Here is a 21,704-nt window from a genome sequence, read left to right on the forward strand (position 1 = left end):
AGATAAACCATGGGGGAAAATACACATCTTTTCTTTCCTGCAGTGCTTCATTCATCTCTTATGACAGACACATTTACCATGTCGACCTGTGATGATTTGTTGACAGATCTCTATTCCATACCAGACTCTGAATGCCTTGACAGAAGCAATGGATGTGTTTCAGTGTTCCATGCACTGAACTGTGGCCCTGGAACATGGCAGGTGCCGAACAGCTATTCTGCCCTAGGACTGATGGGTGCTACTTTGCCACCCAGCTTCCTCAGGGCTGCCTTCATGTCCTTGTTCCTTAGGCTGTAGATAAAGGGGTTCAGCATGGGAATGATCACAGCATACATCAGGGCAGCTGCCTTATCCTTCTGGGAGGAAGTGGGAGATGCCGGCTGCAGGTACACAGCAAAGATGGTGCCATAGAATAGTGTCACCACGGTGAGGTGTGAGCCACAAGTGGAGAAGGCTTTCCATTTGCCCAGAGCAGAAGGGATCCTGAAGATCGTCCGAAAAATGCAAGTATAAGAGAAGACTTTGCACACTAAGGGGCTGATGCCCATCACAATGCCGAAAGCAAAGATCACTAGCTCATTGGTGTGTGTGTCTGAGCAGGAGAGCTTCAGCAGGGGCATGAGGTCACAGAAGAAGTGGGGGGTTTCAGAGGCAGCGCAGAAGGTCAACTGAGCCATGAGGCTGGTGTGGACAATGGACTGGAGGTTGGTGATCAGCCACGACCCCACCACTAGCAGCCCACACACACGGGGACTCATGATGGCCAAGTAGTGCAGAGGGTGGACAATGGCCATGAACCGATCAATGGCCATCACAGCCAGGAGGAAGCTGTCCATGGTCCCAAACAGGTGGAAGGCATACATCTGGGCAAGGCAGCCTGCAAAGGGGATGGCTTTGCTCTGTGTCCAGAGGTTCACCAGCATTTTGGGGACAGTGGTGGAAGAGAAGAAGATGTCGATGAGGGACAAGTTGGAGAGGAAGAAGTACATGGGTGTGTGGAGGTGTAAGTCTGTGATGATGGCCAGGATGATGAGCAGGTTTCCAAAGATGGTGACCAGGTACATGGGCAGGAAGAGCCCAAAGAGGAAGATCTGATGCTCTGGCTTTTCTGAGAGTCCCAGGAGGAGGAATTCTGAGACTGCTGTTTGGTTTTCTTGTTCCATGGATGGCCTGTGTCTACTGTGAGGGAGAAAAAGGCAGAGGGAAGCAACATAAAGCTGGGAATCAAACAATACTACAAAGCTACAGTCATCAAAACAATGTGGCAGTGGCACAAAAGCAGAAATATAGATCAGTGAGGCAGAATAGAAAACCCAGAAATAAACCCATGCATCTATGGTCAATTAGTCTACGACAAAGGAGGCAGGCTGCACAAGGTTGGAATGACAGTCTCTTCAACATGTGATGCTGGAAAAACTGGACAGCTACATGGAAAAAAATGAAATTATTCTTTAACACCATACACAAAAATCAGCTCAAAGTGAATTAAAGACCTTAATGTGAGACCAGACACTGTAAAACTCCTGGAGGAAATCATAAGCAGGACATTCTCTGATATAAATCAAAGCAATATCTCTTTTGATCCATCTCCCAGAATAATGGAAATAAAAACAAAATAAACAAATGGGACCTATCAGGGAATGTTTAACAAGAGGATTCCTACATGCTGTTTTTCATAAATCCTCTGTTCTTTATCAGTTTCTGTTGCCAGAAACGAGTGGAATGGCATGCCACTCCCAGGACTGCGGTCATAGGATGAGACAGGCTTGAATCTCCTTCAGTAAACATTCTCCTTATGACAAAATTGCTTAGTCTCGATCCTTTTTCTTGAGATATGGATTTCTCCTGACCTTGTGACCATTATTAATCCCTGTTCCCTTGGTAACGGTTGCTGTACTTTTGGTTTTCTGATCTTTATCCTTGTCGAAACAAATTTCTTGTACAACAACCTATATATACTCACAGAAAGATCATTAAAGCACCTTTGCTCCATCAGAGCTTGGGTCTTCGTGTCTTTCTTTCTTTCTTTTTCTCTGTCTCTCTTTCACTTTCTTATTGTCGACTCCAGACCACCAGGTTCCGGTCCATAAAAGGACCTCAACAAGTGGTTCCAGAACAGGGACTTGGCATATGTGGCATTTCGGATGGAGTGACTCCGGGCCTATTGAGGTCGGTAAGTACTAAGACACGGGTCAAACGGCTGGAAAGCCCCATCATTTCTCTACTTTACTTCACCATTTGTTTAAAGCTCAGGGACTTTTGGTTTCATGCCAATGAATAGAGGCTTGCTTTCAAACACTGGTTAAATGTAATCCTTGGTTACCTGATAAAGGCAGTTTCGATTTAGAAACTTGGCACCAGGTCAAAGAAATGTTGAACGAGCCATCAGGAAGGGAAAAAATATTCCAATTGATTTCTGGCCCCTATGGGCTCTCATTAAAGCTGTAATTCTGCCATTTCAAGGTAAATTCTAGCCCTCCCAATATTCGACAACTGACAGAACACTTATTACATGAATATAAATTAAATGATAAAACTTTACAAAAGGTCCAATTAAAACAACATAAAATATTTCAAAATTTTCCTACTAATCCTATCCCGGCTACTCCAAATGCTCCTCCTCTGCCAACAGGCTCAACTCCAAAAGTCTCTCCTTTGCTGGAACCTAATAATTCTGATAATGACTTTTCCGAGACACCTTTTGACACCAAAACCGGCAATACTTTTTTAAATAATAATGATAAGTCCTTAACACAGACTCATATTTGCAAAAAATCAGCAGTTACTCTCTCTCCTCCACAACAGGGGCTCTCTGAATTACTGGCTTTGCAATCACAAATCTCTGAAGCCAATGGTTTCTCTGCCTTTCCAGTTTTAAGAAATCCTGACTCTCAAGGGCACATAATACCTCAATATGAATGTATTAATTTTTTTTTTACATGCAACAGATGAAAAAGGCTATAACTATGTATGGCCCACATTCGCCTTTTACTAAAGAGCTTCTAAATATTGTGGCCTCTTCTATTGGAAATTATTCTCTATGATTGGCGAGTTTTAATAAACGCTCTCCTTAAACTAGGAAAATATCTTCAATGGATAATGTGGTTTCATGATATAGCCAGAGATCATGCTAACAAGAATGCTCGAGCTGGCACTCCCCAAAACCAAATTACTTTTGAAATGTTAACTGGCGCCAGACAATTTGATACCATAGAAGCTCAAATACAATGCCCTCCCTTGTTGCATGCAAATTAAAAACAGTGGCCCTTGAAGCTTGGGATCGAATTACTCTTCAAGGAGAGCCTACAGGTAGCTACACTAAAATATTACAAGGACCTAATGAAAATTATGCTGATTTTTTAGCTAGATTAGAAACTGCTATTTCCTGTACTGTAATCGGAGAAGAAACCAAAAAACAGCTAGAGAAATTACTTGCTTATGATAATGCAAATCAGGAATGTCAAAAAGCTATTGCTCCAATTGGTGAGACTGGGACTATTACTGATTATTTGAAGGCTTGTCGCAATCTAGGATCAGAAACTCAAAAGATACAAATGCTAGCTGAGACAATGGCTGCTGCCTTTAGAAAGGGAAATGAAGCATGCTTTACATGTGGAGATAAAAACCATTTAAAAAGGGACTGTCCTAAGAAGGCTAATAAAAACTTCCAAGAATCTGCCCTCGCTGCCATCGATATACCAGCCCTAAATGATTTTTTCCCTTTACCCTCAAGCAGTCCCTCCTAGAGTACCTACCGGACTTTTTGGACCCCTGCTCCCATAAACCTTTGGTCTTTTACTTGGCCAATCTAGTTTGACTACTAAAGGAATTACTGTTCACCCTGAGATAATTGATTCAGATTATAAAGGAGAGATTCAAATTATGATGTCATCTCAGATTCTATGGCAATTCAAAAAGGGGGACAAAATTGCTCAATTGCTTCTTTTGCCTTATGTTTCTATTAACTCCTCTAATAATGTACAGACAGGTGGATTCAGCAGTACAGATCAAAAACAATCCTTATGGACATCATTGGTATCTGATTATACCTGACCAAATATAAATATCAAAATTAATGGTAAAAGATTTTCTGGTCTCCTCAACACTGGATCTGATATTACTATTATTTCCAAACACTTATGGCCCAAATCCTGACCTATACAAAAGGTCTCTTGCTAAATTGTGGGAGTTTCTCAAACTAAAGTACAAGAAGTCTATCAAAGTGTTCAAATATACCCATGTGAGGGACCAGAAGGCCAACCTGTAACATTAAAACCTTATGTGATAAATGCACACCTTAATCCAACAGGAAGGGACTTACTTATGAAATGGCAAACTCAGATATACGTTCCACGTTTTTCCTAGGGGCCACTGCTCATTTAACAAACAAAGCAATTATTAAAATAACTTGGAAGAATGACGGGCCTATTTGGACAGAGCAATGGCCCCTTACGAAAGAAAAATTACAGGCTGCTAAAGAACTTATAGACACACAATTAGAATTAAAGCATATTGAGGAATCTTGCTCTCCTTGCAACTCTCCTATTTTTGTTATATATATAAAAAATCTAACAAATGGCATCTCTTAATAGACCTTAGAAAAGTTAATGCATCTATGAAACCTATGGGTGCATTACAACCAGGGATCCCATCACCTACTACTATTCCTCAAAATTGGCACGTTATTATTACTGATTTACAAGATTGCTTTTTTAATATACCTTTACACCCTTTAGACCGAGAGAGATTCACATCAGGCCTCATAAAAGACTTCAATAGACTGTGTTACTCAAGGTATGCTTAACAGTCCTACTATCTGTCAAAATTTCATCCAATGTGACAGCAATTCCCTCATGCATATATCATTAATAATATACTGTAACTACAAAAAGGAGAAATGATATTTTTGACACTGAATGGCCATAATATTCTTTAGATTCCAGAGAAAACTGATTAAAATAAAATCTTTTTTGAAATTGCAAAACCGGGTCTTCTTACACTTGCAGTTAGGAAAAGGTTAACTTGTTAAAATACTTTTTTGGAGCTCCAATTCTGCCTGGGAAACAAAAACAGGCCTAAGAAAAAACCTAAAGTTAACTGTTATCATGTCCTTGGGATACACAGCCCACTCTATCTGGGAGTCCAGCCATAAACAAATTGGTGGAACTCAGAAAAAAAAAAAATCTATCAAAAAGATATTTTAAATTTGAAGCGGAAAATGATGTCTGTCTATCTAAAATTATCTATGTCTCAATGTATGTCTTTGTTTTTGGACAATATGAAGTTAATGAGCTCTATTTAAAGTCAAGTTCATGTGAACTGAAAAATATTCAATATTAAATATAATGTTTATTTAAGTATAAATATAATTTAAATATAATTGTTAATCTAATTAAGACATGTCTTAAATCATCAACATTATATAATACTTTTATTGTGCCTAGATTTAAGGTAAACTAAATTTGTCAACAAAAAAGTAACTCTTTATATATATAAATATATAAATGAGGTGAAAACTTTTAGATAAACTCTATTAAAAATAATTATATTTAAAAAATGTCTATCTAAAATAATCTCTTAGGATTGGGGTAACTTAAATTTCTAGAATTGTACTAAACTAAATGATAAAAGTTTTTTAAATAGCTAGGTCATTTGCAAATACAATAAGATTTTAAAACATTAATTATGGAACACTAACTTCCTCTTACAAAAAGTTTTTCTTACAGAAAAACTAAAGAGATTTTAGACTATTAATAAATATATAAATATTAAAAATATATTAATATAATATAATAAATATATTCACCAATCTATAAAATGCTAATATACAAGACACTTCATAGTTGCTAAAGAAAAATAAGATGTATGCTTTTAATAAAAAGATATAAGAAATGGCAAATAATGATGAATACAAAAATATAAAAACGGTTTATGACAAATGAAAGAGAATTTTATGGCAAATGGATGTAACTCATTGCCCTGAACTTTCTTCCTTTTCCTTCTTACCTGTCTCAGTTGATACAAATTCTTCTTTTATATGGGCCACACCTCTCCGAAGTGAAACTACACAACATGTTATAACCCACCTGTTAGCTTACTTTGCAATAATGAGAACACCTGATTCTACAAAAACAGACAATGGTCCTGCCTATATTTCTAACCAGTTAAAACAATTTTTACATTCATTCTTTATTAAACATTTTACAGACATTCCTTATAATCCACAAACACAAGACATAGTTAAACAAACACATTACACACTGAAACTACAAATAAAAAATGAAATAAGGGGGAATACACAGGAACACTTTTATCTTCCTTATCCAGAGCAGACTTTACTAGATTCCAATGCAATATGTTCTTTAAGCCTATAACTATTGTTAATATAGCTTTATTTGTTTTAAATTTTTTAAACTTACCGCAAGGAGATATTTTGACAAAAGCAGAAAAGCATTTCGAGACATTGAAGGACACCTCCCTTCCTTTGATCATTTGGTATCAAGATGGGTTAACTAATCAATGGAAATCTAGGAAACTAATCTTACAGGGAAAGGGGTAGGTATGCTTGTATTTCTCCAGATGGATCCAACGAACTCACATGGCTTCCTCTTCGGAAGGTTTGACCTAAGGGGGCCCCCAACATTCAAACTACAGATGAAACAACAAAAACCCCAAGAGGAAGAAATTCCAATACAAGCCGTGGCAGCTTTAAAAATTTACAAAAAACACCGCACTCGACGTTATCGGCCTTATGATTTCCCTACTTGGGGACAGATAAAAACCCTTACTAACTGAGCTGAAAATCTGATTTCTCAGCAGGGAATGCCTCGGAATCCTGAAAATATTTTTGTCGCTATGCTTGCTTTGCTTGCTTTTGCTTCCCCCGCTCAGGCTGACTTGATTGATCACACTTATTGGGCTTATATACCTAACCCCCCCTTTTATTGTAGGTTATAGAATGGACAGATTTAGGACCAATCTCATCCACTAATGACTCAACACATATGCCCCCTCCTTGGAGCTTGGAGGGGCCCTCTCATCCTGAGGAAGAAGGAAGACTAATTAACATTTCTCTAGGCTATGAAATCCTTCCTTTATGCATGGGCCCAACAAAATTATGTATTAATGTTAGTCGACAAACATGCGCTTTCATCCTGCCTCCAAAAAGGAACTTCCACACATTGCTTGGACTGTTTACTGCCCTGTCCTTTATAAAAACCATGTCAATACTACATGTCAATACATACAAAAGTTAGAATGCAAGGGGTTTACTTATAAAGACTTTAGATATACCCCTGTTTATTGAGATAAATGTCAAGCTAAATCAGGGAAATTAATGTTTATGGCCAATTACACCATTGTTAATTGGGGACCCCATAGTATGTGCGTATCTAACTGCAAAGATGATATTAACAGCACCACATGTGACTATGCTACTCAAGTAGCATAGAAGGTTACTAACACTACAGTGGAGCATTACCATGACAAAGGACTTCTTGGATGGCTTGATGGTGGAATGGCCCCGCCTCGTCCTCGAATCGTCCTTGATAAACTGATTGGGCCTGAACGATGAGACGTCTGGAAACTTGCTGTGAGCACCAAAGAACTTGGAACTTGGACTGGACATCTCACAGGGACCAATCGTAGTCTTAGAAACTATTTCTTTTGTTATAGGGCTTCCCTGGTGGCTCAGACGGTAAAGCATCTGTCTACAATGCGGGAGACCTGGGTTCGATCCCTGGGTCGGGGAGATCCCCTGGAGAAGGAAATGGCAATCCACTCCAGTACTATTGCCTGGAAAATCCCATGGACAGAGGAGCCTGGTAGGCCCCAGTCCATGGGGTCGCAAAGAGTTGGACATGACTGTTTCTTTTGTTATAATCAATCATATTTCATACAAGCTTGTGTTCCCCTTTCTTTTGTTCTAGCTATAGGAAGTTTACAATTCAGTAAGACTTTACATTCTGTAACTTGTATAAATTGCAAATTATATACTTGTCTTAAATCTTCTGTTTCCTTAAGAAATGAATCCCTTTAGATTTTTGATCTTGACGTAGTCTGTGGTTACCAATAAATCTCCAGCGGCCCTGGGAAGAAGGTCCCATGGCTGGACTTGCTTCCTGGTTACTTACTAAACTGCTCCAGCGATCTGAACGATTCATTGGATGGCTGATTCTTGGCATTTTGGGATTAATAGCTACTTGCACTACTGCTGCCGTCACTGGCGTTGCTTTACAAACCTCAATTCAAACACATAATTTTATCCAAAACTGGACTAAAGATGCTCATACTATGTGGGCCACTCAGGCTCAGATAGATAAGGATACTCAAGATGAAATATAGGAACTAAAAACAGCCATCAAATGGGTTGGAGATCAATGAATAGATGTACAAAAACAGGTGATGCTAAAATGTGATTGGAATTCTACTCAATTTTGTGTTACTCCTGTTCAATTCAATAATAGTGCCTACAACTGGGAACAAGTAAAATTTCATTTACAAAACATACATGATAATGCTTCTCTGAATGTATAATTATTATAAAAAGAAATCTTTGAAACCTTTTCTAAAAATCTGCCCTCTTCCACTAATTTGGAAACTTTAGCTGAACAACTAGCTGATCAATTATCTGGGCTAGACCCACACAGATGGTTTCAAAGCATTACTCACAGCATTGGGTCTGGAACTGTAATTTTGGTGATTGTCTTGATAGTTATATTTGTCATTTATCGTTGCCTTCATGCAAAAATTGTTTAAACAAACTCAAATGGTCAGAACCCTTTTTACAAATATTATAAATAAATAAGGGGGAATTATCAGGGAATGTTTAACAGGAGGATTCCTACATGCTGTTTCTCATAAATCCTCTGTTCCTTATTAGTTTCTGTTGCCAGAAACCAGTGGTATGGCAAGCCGCTCCCAGGACTGAGGTCATAGGATAAGAAAGGCTTGAATCCCCTTCAGTAAACATTCTCCTTATGACAAAACTGCTTAGTCTCGATCCTCTTTCTTGAGATATGGATTGTCTCCTGACCTTGTGACCATTATTAATCCCTTGTTCCCTTGGTAACGGTTGCTGTACGTTTGGTTTTCTGATCTTTATCATTGTCGAAAGACATTTCTTGTACAACAGCCTATATATACTCGCAGAAAGATCATTAAAGCACCTTTGCTCCATCAGAGCTTGGGTCCCCGTGTCTTTCTTTCTTTCTGTCTCTCTCTTTCACTTTCTTATCGTCGACTCCAGACCGCCAGGTTCCGGTCCATTAAAGGACCTCAACAGGGACCTACTTAAACTCAAAGGCTTTTGCACAGCAAAGGAAACAATATGCAAAAAAGAAAAGACAATCCACAGATTGGGAGAGAATATTTGCAAATGATGTGATTTGATGTGTGCCAAGGGATTATTTGCCAGATTACAAACAGTTCATGACACTTAACAGCATCAAAACAAACAACCCATTCAAAAGATGGGAAGAAAACCTAAACAGACATTTCTCCAAAGAAGACATACAGATGGCCAAGAGGCACATGAAAAGATGTTCAACATCACTAATTATTAGAGAAATGCAAATCAAAACTACAATGAGGTATCTATCACCTCACACCAGCCAGAATGGCTAGCATCAAAAAAATTCACAAGCAGTAAGGGCGAGAGATGGTGTGGAGAGAAAGGAACCCTCCTCCACTGTTGGTGGGAATGTAAATTGGCACAGCCACTATGGAGAACAGTATGTGTACATGTGTACTAAGTCGCTTCTGTGTTGTCTGACTCTTTGTGACCATAAGGACTGTAATTTGCCAGGCTTCTTTGACCATGGGATTCTCAAGGCAAGAATACTGGAGTGGGTTGCCATGCCCTTCTCCAGGGGATCTTCCTGATCCATGGGTTGAACCCCTGACTCTTACATCTCTTGAATTGGCAGGTGGGTTCTTTACCACTAGTGCCATCTGGGAAGCCTGGAAAATGGTACGGAGGTTCCTTAAAAAACTAAAAATAGAGCTACAATATGACACTGAAACCCCACTGCTGGGCATATATCTAGAGAAAAACATGGTTCAAAAGGATACATGCACCTAATGTTCATTGCAGCACTGTTTACAACAGCCAAGACATGGAAGCAACCTAGATGTCCATCAACAAAGGAATGAGTAAAGAAGATGTGGTACATGTATAAGCACAGTGGAATATTACTCAGCCATTAAAAAGAATGAAGTAATGCCATTTGTAGCAACATGGATTGTCACACTGAGTGAAGTAAGTCAGACAGAGAAGGAGAACTATTGGATGACATTCCTTATATGTGGAATATAAAAAGAAATGATATAAATGAACTTACTTAGAAAATAGAAAGAGATTTACAGACTTAGAGACTGAACTTATGGTTGCCTGGGGTGGGGGAAGGATGGAGGGAAAGGAAAAGAGCTTGGGATGGACATGTACACACTACTAAGTTTAAAATGAATAAAGAACAAGGAAATATGTAGAGCACATAGAACTCTGTTCAGTGTATGTGGCAGCCTGGATGGGAGGGAGTTTAGAGGAGAAGGGATACATGTATGTGTATGGCTGAGTCCCTTCCCTGTTTACCTGAAACTATCATAATGTTGTTTGTTAATTGGATATACCGCAATACTAAATAAAAGGTAAAAAAACAAACAAATCTGGGAGTCAGAAATGGAGCTTCATCTCAGCTCCCTGCAGATCTGTACATTCTGGGAAAATCCATGGACTCCTTGTAGCTCCCCTTTGTTGATCTTTGTTTCCTTAAAGAAAACCATCCATGTGTGAGACAGTCTTAAAGGTCTAACTGAGTTGTTGCAAGACAGCTGGATATTGTTCAAAAACCACTATGTCTCTTCAGTGAAGGAAAGCTTCATAGAAAACAAAATTGAGAGAGGTTAAACCCATACCTGATCATCTTTGCTTTCTTCGTTTCCCCTTAACTTTCTCTCTTTCCTCCCTTGCTTCCTTTCACCCTCCACCAACAAGATGCAGTATTAACATCAATTTTGGTTTAATAACTAGGGATATATGGAGGGATAACACTCTTCCTCTGCTTCCGGTGAAACTCAAGTTCCTTAGGGGCACTCTATGATCTGATACCAGGTGATCACTTGATAGACTCCCTCTCATTTATTGTGCAGAGAAGACAATGGCACCCCACTCCAGTACTCTTGCCTGGAAAATCCCATGGACAGAGGAGCTTGGTAGGCTGCAGTCCATGGGGTCGCTGAGTCGGACCCGACTGAAGCGACTTAGCAGCAGCAGCAGCATTTATTTTGGTGGGGATCAGTGCTGAAAGCTCCTCTAACAGTGTGGGATTATAAACGTGCACAAACATACTTTCCACACTGTAACTTAAGTATGGCTTAAGGCTTTTCGATGGAGACCGAGGTCTTTTCTCTGAGTATGAATAAATTGATGGTGGGTCTTTATCAAGCATCTTGCCTCAGCAATATACATAGACTGAAATCTATCCTCTGTGTTTTTTTTTTTTTTTTCATGAATGTGGAACAAAGAAGTAAGGAGCTTTGCAAAACAGTTCAGGTGCAGCATCTTTTCCGAAGTTTTACAATTTTACATCTAAATAATCTTCAAGTACCTTGGTCACATCAAATTTGACAGTAGTTTTTAATGATTCTTTTTTTTTAAATTAAGTCTTTACAAAGCATTCAATCTGGATTTTGTGAAGACACAATTTCCTATCTCTTCCCTTCTCCTTACTTCCCTTCCTCCCTTCTTCCTTCCTTCTTCCTTTCTCATATAGTTTGTTAAATGACACCATATTAGTTAAATAATGTAATTGCAGCAGCAACTACAATCAGCACAATCAGGTTGGGGATTACTTAAATTGGTTCAACTCAGTTGCAGCTTCCCTGATGGCTCAGATGATAAAGAATCTGCCTGCAATGCAGGAGACCTGGGTTCGATCCTTGGGTCAGGAAGATCCCCTGGAGAATGGCATGGGACCCCACTCCAGTGTTCTTGCCTGGAGAATTCCATGGACTCAGGAGGCTGGTGGGCTACAGTCCATGGGTTATCGAAGAGCTGGACATGACTGAGCAACTAACACTTAAACTTCACTTCAATTCAGCTGAGGAGGAAGGCTAGTGAGTAACCTTCTGGTCTCAAGCATTTGGTACAGCAGTCAGTGTATTTTTAGGGAAAATGGGAACTTTGGATGAAGCCAGAAAGCTAGTTAAGTGGAATTTTTAAAGGGAGTTTTCATGGTAACAAAAGACTCTCTGGAGCTTTAAAGCCAATGGCATTTTGGAAGTATATTTGCTCTCAGCAGCCACTTTGCAGGACAAGAAATTTTCTTATGTTCTAGACAAACTGTCACTTTCCAATGAAATATTTTTGCACCCTCAGTAAAATATACACTGTTATACTGTGTCAAACAGCTATTCAAAAAGTGTATTCAAAATAAAAACTCCCAGACCCAGCCCAGACTATTCAGAGATAAACAGTTTCCATAACAACAAGCTGTGAACAAATGTCTAGTTGGCAGAAAGCAGGATGTGCTACATGCTTATTTCTGTAGTTAATGTAATGACAAGAAAAGTGAGTTTGTAAAATAATACTGGGCTTCCCAGGTGGCGAAGTGGTAAAGAAGTCTCCAGAAGAGACTTAGTCACTTTTCAAGGATTTTTAGAGTTGGGTTTGAGGTTTTTGTAGGGTGATGCTCAGGTTTCTCTGGACTGCCTATTCTACTGTGAGCCTCTTCCTGACCACACATTTACAGCTGTCTTTGTTTGTTGACATGAAGTCTTTGACTTCTCTACGGCAGTGGTTCTCAGCCTTAAGTATACATCAGTGTCACCTAGCAGGCTGGTTAAAACCCAGGTAGCTGTGCCCTGGGAGTGTCTGGGATGCAGCTTGAGAATCAACAGTTCTAGGAAGTTCTCAGGCTTCCCTGGTGGCTCAGATGGTAAAGAATCCGCCTGCAATGCAGGAGATGCAGTTTCAATCCTTAGGTTGGGAAGCCCCCCTGGAGAAGAGAATGGCTACCCACTGCAGTATTCTTGCTTGGAGAATTGCATGGACAGAGGAGCCCAGCAGGCTACAGTCCATGGGGTTGAAAAGAGTCGGACATGACTGAGCAACTGACATACACATGAAGTTCTCAGGGGACACAGCTGCTGCTGGCCCAGGACTGTGCTTGAAAACCTCAGTTTTGGAGAAAGGTGTCTTATGGTGTCCTGCATCTACAGACCCTAAATACTTTCCCCCACATGACTCTGTATCCTTCTCCCAGTCAGAGAGTATAGAACTGGTCTTGGTTCCTCTTTGTCTTATTTTCTCTCTTTCTCCATCCAGGAAGGGATGAAAGAAATTTCTCTTCCCAATCCCATCCATCTCACTCCCCTTCTCCATCCTTCACTGACTTACCAGGATGGTATCACCAAGACTATGGTCTTGGCAGACTCCTTCTCCACGGGCCCCCAGCAGATCCTGAGGTCATTGCTAAGCCACCAGGAAGGGCGTGAGGGGACCACTCAGCTCTGATGGCTGGGGCAAGTCTGATATCTACGGTCAGGGAGCATGGGAATCATGTGTTCCCACCCCTGCTGGGGTATGTGAACAGGGAACCAGGGACACAGCAGGGTATTTACAGTTTGGGGGCTCTTGGGCATTTCAGTCCCAGGGCTCCTTGTTAAGGAAGATGGTAATAATTTTGTTTGTTTCCTTGACCCCTGTGACCTGTTCTCTGGGATTGTGTACTCTGGGATGATGGAGTGGGTAAGCCGGTGGAGATGTCACCAGGGATTCACTCTCACTAGGAAACCCCGACTAGTGTATCTTCCCTGCTCAGACTGAGCCTCAAGGCAGTTCCTATGCAGGGAACTACTGGCTATTTTCAATAGTGCTACTATGAATGTCAAGGGGCAGGTACAGTTTTTTTTTTTTTTTTTGGTCATTCATTCATTTTGGATAAAATTTCTTTTTCTTTAAAACATTTTTATTGTAACTATCCTTCAATTAAAAATAAATTAAAAATGATTTTTATTGGTGGATAGTTGATTTACAATGTTTTAGTTTCAGGTGTACAGTAAAGTGAATCAGTTACACACACATACATAAATCTCCACTCTTTTTAGATTATTTAGATTATTTTCTCATATACACCATTACAGAGTATTGAATAGAGTTCTCTGTGCCATACAGTAGGTCCTTATTGGTTATCTATTTTATATATGCTATGCTAAGTCGCTTCAGTCGTGTCCGACTCTGTGACCCCATAGACGGCAGCCCACCAGGCTCCCCCGTCCCTGGGATTCTCCAGGCAAGAACACTGGAGTGGGTTGCCATTTCCTTCTCCAATGCATGAAAGTGAAAAGTGAAAGTGAAGTTGCTCAGTCATGTCCGACTCTCAGCGACCCCATGGACTGCAGCCTACCAGGCTTCTCCGTCCATGGGCTTTTCCAGGCAAGAGTACTGGAGTGATATATAGTGGTGTTTCAGTCCCAGGCCCAGTCTCCCAATTTATCTCTCCCTCTATCCGCTGGTAACCATTTGTTTTCTACATCTGTAACTTTATTTCCACTTGGCATTTAAGTTTATTTGTACCCCCCCCCCTTTTTTTTTAGATTCCACATATAAGTGATATCATATGATATTTGTCTTTCTGTGTCTGATTTACTTCCTTTCCTAATGGCTGTGCCAGTTTACATTCCCACCAAGAGTGTAGGAGGTTCCTTTTTAGAACCACCCTCTCCAGCATGTATTATTTGTAGACTTTTTGATTATGGCCATTCTGACCTGTGTGAAGTGATACCTCACAGTAGTTTTGATTTGACTTCACCATAATTTATGTAACCAATCTGCTATTGATGGATGTTTCCAGTCTTTGCTAAAAATGGTTACTTTGTACACATATCATTTCACAACTGTGAGTGTGCCTGAGCATGAACTCCAACAGTGGGGTTGATGGGCCAAAGGTTGCCTTCTGATAAATATTACCAAGTTTTTCTCCACAGGAATTGTATTAATTTACAGTCCCCTTAGAGATATGTGAACACCTGTCTTTTCACACATTGTTCACCAACAGTGTGTGTTTGTCATCTCTTGGTATTGTTCCTGTCACTCTGATATGTAAAAAAACTAGTATGCTAGTATGATTAAAAATAATTAACAGACTTTATTATTTTATTACAGATTTAGATTTACAGAATAATTAAGCAGATAGTACAGCAAGTCCATATACTCACCCCTGCTTACAGTTTTCCTTATCAGTAATGTTTTGCATTGACAGTTAATGAACCAATATGGATACATTCCTCAGTATAAATTATTTAACTTAAAATTTTCTTTTATTTTTATTTGTTTTTTTTTTCATTTTTTTATTGGACTATAATTTCCTTACAATATTGTGTTATTAATAGTTTCTACTGTACAACAACATGAATCAGCTATAAGTATAAATATATCCTCTCCCTCTTGAACCTCCCTCCCACTCCCCCATCCCACCCTTCTAGGTCATCTCAGAGCACTGAAACTTCCCACTAGCTATCTATTTTACACATGGTAGTGTATATACGTGGAGAAGGTGATGGCACCCCACTCCAGTACTCTTGCTTGGAAAATCCCATGGGTGGAGGAGCCTGGTAGGCAGCAGCCCATGGGGTCACGAGGAGTCGGACACGACTGAGCGACTTCACTTTCACTTTCCACTTTGCTGCATTGGAGAAGGAAATGGCAACCCACTCCAGTGTTCTTGCCTGGAAAATCCCATGGGTGGAGGAGCCTGGTAGGCTGCAGCCCATGGGGTCACGAGGAGTCGGACCCGACTGAGCAACTTCACTTTCACTTTTCACTTTCATGCATTGGAGAAGGAAATGGCAACCCACTCCAGTGTTCTTGCCTGGAGAATCCCAGGGCCGGGGGAGCCTGGTGGGCTGCCGTCTATGGGGTCGCACCGAGTCGGACACGACTGAAGCGACTTAGCAGCAGCAGCAGCAACAGTGTATATACGTCAGTGTTACTCTCCCAGTTGGTCCCACCCTCCCCATCCCCGCTGTGTCCACATGCTTGTACTCTACTTCTGCATCTCTATTTCTGCTCTGCAAATAGGTTCATTTGTATCATTTTTCTAGATTCCATGCTGCTGCTGCTGCTAAGTCACTTCAGCCCTGTCTGACTCTGTGCAACCCCATGGACTGCAGCCCACCAGGCTCCTCTGTCCATGGGATTTTCCAGGCAAGAGTACTGGAGTGGGGTGCCACTGCCTTCTCCGCTAGACTCCATATATATGTGTTAATATATAATATTTGTTTTTCTCTTTCTGACTTATTTCACTCTGTATGACAGACTCTAGGTCCATCCACATCACTACAAATGATGCAGTTTCACTCCTTTTTTATGACTGAGTAATATTCCATTGCATATATGTACAGCATCTTCTTTATCCGTTCATCAGTCTATGGGCATGTCTCAGTATGAATTTTAATTTACATTTCTATATGAGTGAGAAGGAAAATCTTTTTAATATATGAATAGAATCTGTATTTTCTTTTCTGTGAACTCTCTCTTCAGATCCTTTGCCTATGCCTATTTTCCTCTTCATTTGTTGAATTTTTTCTTTTTCTTTTTTTTTTTTTAAGTTCACATCATGTGGAAAGCAGGATCCTAATTCCCTGACCAGAGATTGAAACAGTGCCCCCTGCATTGGGAGCATGGAGTCTTAACCATTAGACTGCCAGGGAAGTCTGATGTTGGATTTTTCTTATCAATTTCTAGAAGCTCTTTATACATGAGGGAAATTAACCATTTGTCTATGCTATAATTGGCAAATCTCTGATGTCTTAAAACCTACTTCCCAGTGTTTCCTTCTTTTATCTTCCTTCTTTCTGTATTTTCATTCATTTTGTCAGTCGTTTCTCTTTCTGGTTAAGGAAAAAAAAAATTTGACAAGGTCAGTGAGGTTGGGGGAAGGAAGCTGTCCACACATGCCTGCTCTCAGGCTGAATCATTGGGAAAACAATTAAACCTTTACACTGCTAAGAGAAGCTGTCCCTTGTGATACTGTGTGTGAAGTCTCCCTTTTCTCAGCTTTGACTTGCACTAAAAAATTATTCTTCAGTGAAGCCTATTTAGGTATGAAAGGTAGCAAGGACATAGAGGCATACTAAGGAGACAGATGTTTAGATAATTGTGTTACAAAGTGATGAAAGTTTTTTTTTTTTTTTTTTTTTCGGCTACTCTACGGGATCTTAGTTTTTTGACCAGGGATGGAACTGGCACTCTTTGCACTGGAAGTGCAGAGTCTTAACCATTGGACCACCAGGGAAGTCTCTATGAAAGTTTTAATAGAGGTGGCATGATGCAGTGGAACAAGCTTTAGAATGGAGGCAGGATTCACTACTTATTATGTGACCCAGAGCAAGTCACTTTTCCCCTTCCTCTTTGAAAACATAAGAAGATTCAAATGTCTACCCTAGAGAGTCAGGTGGGTGGCTGATGGGTATGTCTGTTTTGCAGCCCTGTTTCCTGATGTCTGATAAGAGCATCACACTTTCCTAAGAAGAGATATGAGATCCAGGTGTGGCTAATCCCTACATCTCAACTGGAGGCAGGGAGTGTACATGCATCAGATCTGGACAATTAGAATGCCTTATCTTTTAGTGATGGTATCACCTGACCACCATTTGACAAATCATATCCCTTCCTGGACTTTGTTGTTGGAACAGTGTGGCTAGGCTAAGATAGTAGTGTGGTCTGTAGTTGCTGGGATTAAGAAAAGACTCTGATGATGTGGGGAAATTCAACACGTTCCTACTCTAGAACAAGTGCCTTGATACTTGCAAATGTATGGAGGAGGGACCAAACCCTTCAAGGACCCAGCAACATTGTTAAATGATAACAGTGAAACCTGGAATCACATACTCATGTCATGTCCTGAGCTTTGATGAGGATGTAGCTTGGGACGTGTGTGTTCTTTGTGGCTAATTGGGTTTCACCACAGTAGGTTGAGGTGATGCCCAACCACCCAAACCAGGACCAGTTCCTGCGTGTCGGGGGATGATACTCATCATTCTGGTGGAGTGTCACTTGAGGAGAGAGTCTCAAGGATCAACTTGAGAAATGTTTCCCAGATGGAAAGATGGAGATGGCATGTTGACAGAAGAGCATTTCCACAGGGTCTTATGGCTTAATTTTCATCGTCAACAGCAGGCATGATGTGTGGAGAAGAGGATGGAGGTGAACACTGTGAGGGGAGAAGGAAAAAGGGATCAAGTAGGAGGAGAGGCCTTGAGTCTTGGTACCACCACTTACTCACATGTGATTTGGGAAAGTTCATCCTCTTTGATACGAAGAGGTGCCATCGATTGAGTGGTCATTGTGTGCCAGGCATGGTTCATACTTCACCTGCAAAGTTTATGATTGTTCTTCAGAGTAGCTATTTTTAACCCCCCATTTTGCAAACAGAGAAATGTGAGCTTGGTGAGATAAAGTGATTTGTCCAAGGGTGCATGGCTGGGAGTTGGAGGAGTCAGGTATGAAATGCAGAGTCAGTTTGATTTTGAAGTCTTTGTTCTTTCCATTGAATCTTATCGTTTGACCTCAGTTTCCTCATTTGTAAAATGAGACTCATAATAATGCCTACCTTATAGGACTGTTGCAATGATCAAGTGAGATAAGGAAAAAATGCTGTAAGAAATGTGTATTGTGGTCATTATATATAGTTTGCAGTGGGTATTATATTGTGGGGTTATGTAATGCTTGTCACTATATTTAGGAGTGGAATGATTAGGTTTAAACTTGTTTACTCAATTACAAACTGACAGTTTTATTTATTTTATTTTACAGTATGATTTTGCTTTTGTACAAAATTATACACATATATGTATAGAGTGGACTTGCAATGTAGGAGACCTGGGTTTGAGCCCTGGGTAGGGAAGATCCCTTGGAGGAGGGCAAGGTAACCCACTCCAGTATTCTGGCCTGGAGAATCCCCATGGACAGAGAAGCCAGGCAGGCTACAGACCATGGGGTCGCGAAGAGCTGGACATGACTGAGTGACTAAGTACAGCACAGCACATGTATAGAGTGGTGGTTCTTTTTCTGAGATTTTTTTTTTTTTTAAATTTATGTATTCTTTTTGGCTTTGTTGGGTCTTCAATGCTGCGAGCGGGCTGGGTCTACTTTCTAATTGTGGTGTGAGGGCTCCTCATTGCAGTGGCTCCTCTTGTTGCAGAGCATGGGTTGTAGGACACGTGGGCCTCGGTAGATGCAGCCTTATGAGCTCAGTAGTTGTGGTTCGTGGGCTCTAAAAGGCAGGCTCAGTAGCTGCTCCGGGGCAAAAGGAATCTTTCCGGACCAGGGATGGAAACCATGTCCCCTACATTGGCAGGCGGATGCTTAACCAGTGGACCACCAGGGAAGTCCAAGAGCGGTGCTTCTTAACTAGAGATGATTTTACCCCCAAAAGACACTGGATAATGTCTGGAGACATTTTTGATTGTCATACTAGGAGGTGCTGCTGGCATCTGATGGGTGGAGGCTGCTGCTCAACTTCCCACAGTGCACAGACAAACCCCATCTCAACAAATAATTATCCAGCCTCAAGTGTCAATAGTGCTGAGATTGAGAAACCCAGGTACAGGGTAAGGAATAGGCGGATATACAGGACAAATCTCCCTCCATTTATCTCTGGCATCTGGGAATGTAGGATAATTTTGATTACTATTCTTCACAGTAATCTATTTTTTCCCTAAAATTTAAAAATCAGTAAACTTGTATTTATTGAATATCAGTTAATATATGCCCAAGAGCTCTTTATGGAGGAAAGCATAATTTTGCTCATATAGGATATGATGTGTGAGGTGGAGAACTATGGATTTTGCAAAAGAAAGTGTGGGGTTTAGTTGTTCAGCAAACTAACAGATTCTATTTTAGGAGTAGGATAGGGTTTGAATTTATACAAAGAGCACCGAAAAGAGAGAAATAATGCTATAAACTTTTGATATCTATTATTGTTATTACTGTGTGCCAACAGCTGAACCACCTAAGTTGTCCTCTCAAGAACTCCTAGGGGGTAATTTATATAACTGGAAATATGGACAAAATGTAATACAGAAGGATATTCACTGACCTGCTTTTGAAATGGTAAAAAACTGAAAATCATTTAAATCCCCATTGAAAGACTGGTTACATATATTATGAAACATCAATAAAAGGCTATTATTTGTCATAGAAGGTGCTTCAAAATGATTTTTTAATATCATGGTCATAGTTTTAGAAAACAAAATTTATTTCATTGCCAATAATGTATTAATAACAATCCAAGACAAAAATTATACCTATATATGTAAGCATATGGGCTTCCCAGGCAGCGCTAGTGGTAAAGAACCCACCTGCCAATGCAGGAGACATAAAAGAAGTGGGTTCAATCCCTGGGTTGGGAAGATCCCCTGGAGGAGGGCATGGCAACTCATTCCAGTATTCCTGCCTGGAGAATCCCATGGACAGAAGAGGCTACAGTCCATAGGGTCATAAAGAGTTGGACACGACTGAAACGCACGAATGTACTGGTACATGTTTATGTGCATAGTTATTTTTATGTTTTAATTATTTAAATATTTATTTATTTATTGGTTACGCCAGGTCTTAGTTGTGGCATGAGGGATGTTTAGTTGTGGAATGCAAACTCTTAGCTGCGGCATGCGGGATCTAGTTCCCTGACCAGGGATCAAACCCAGGCCTCCTGTGTTGGGACCGTGGAGTCTTAGTCACTGGACCACCAGGGAAATCGCTGCAAGGTTCATTTTAAATATGAATAGTAACATCATAGCATTTTATATTCCATACTTTATTATTAGTGTGCCATTAGTATTTTCTACTTTGTTTCTATTTGTTTTTCCTTATTATCATTCCCTTGCTCTATTCTAGGGCTTCCCTGATAGCTCAGTTGGTAAAGAATCCTTTGATTCTTGGGTCGGGAAGATCTGCTGGAGAAGGGAAAGGCTACCCACTCCAGTATTCTGGCCTGGAGGATTCCATGGGATTTCCATAGTCCATGGGGTCTCAAAGAGCTGGACACGACTGAGCGACTTTTCACTTTCACTTCACTTGCCCTATTCTACTAGCTTCCCTGGTGGCTCAGACGGTAAGGAATCTGCCTGTAATGCAGGAGACCCGGGTTTGATCCCTGGGTCGGGAAGATCCCCTGGAGAAGGGAGTGGCAACCCACTACAGTGCTCTTGCCTAGAGAATCGCATGGACAGAGGAGCCTGGTGGGTTATAGTCCATTGGGTTGCAAAGAGTCGGACATGACTGAACAACTAACAATTGCCCCATTCTACACCTACCCCTTTCAGGTAATTATCATTAACAACATGGTGTGTCCTGATGTTTACTTCTCACCTGAGACTGTACTATACATCCATATATATATATATATACACACTAATATATATATACTAATATATATATACTAATATATATATATATATATAAGTTGCTTTTAAAAAACACTTGGGAACTTCCCTGGTGGTCCAGGGGCTGACTCTGTGCTCCCAATGCAGGGCACCCTGGGTTCAATCCTTGGTCAGGGAACTAAATTCCACACATCACAAATAAAGATCCTGTATGCTGTAACTAAGACCTGGTACAGCTGAAAAAAAAAAAAAAAAAAACCACAACTTGGCTGTGCATACATCATAGTATTCTTCCAGGTGATTAGATAAATATCTCACTC

The 21,704-nt window shown here is 40.4% G+C and overlaps 1 protein-coding gene across 1 annotated transcript; it reads right to left on the reverse strand.

Annotated features, from left to right (window-relative positions):
• Positions 1 to 212: 212 nt before the first annotated feature.
• OR1I3 (olfactory receptor family 1 subfamily I member 3) lies at positions 213 to 1,163 on the reverse strand. Its single transcript, NM_001389777.1, has one exon. The coding sequence runs from the start codon at positions 1,161 to 1,163 to the stop codon at positions 213 to 215; it is 951 nt and encodes a 316-aa protein (NP_001376706.1).
• Between the last annotated feature and the right edge of the window lie 20,541 nt (positions 1,164 to 21,704).

Source organism: Bos taurus, chromosome 7 (genome assembly GCF_002263795.3).
Source record: "Bos taurus isolate L1 Dominette 01449 registration number 42190680 breed Hereford chromosome 7, ARS-UCD2.0, whole genome shotgun sequence".
NCBI classification, from domain to species: domain Eukaryota; kingdom Metazoa; phylum Chordata; class Mammalia; order Artiodactyla; family Bovidae; genus Bos; species Bos taurus.

Bases quoted from the DNA above. Each gene is read 5' to 3' on its own strand.
- OR1I3 (NM_001389777.1), bottom strand. From the start codon at position 1,163: ATGGAACAAGAAAACCAAACAGCAGTCTCAGAATTCCTCCTCCTGGGA.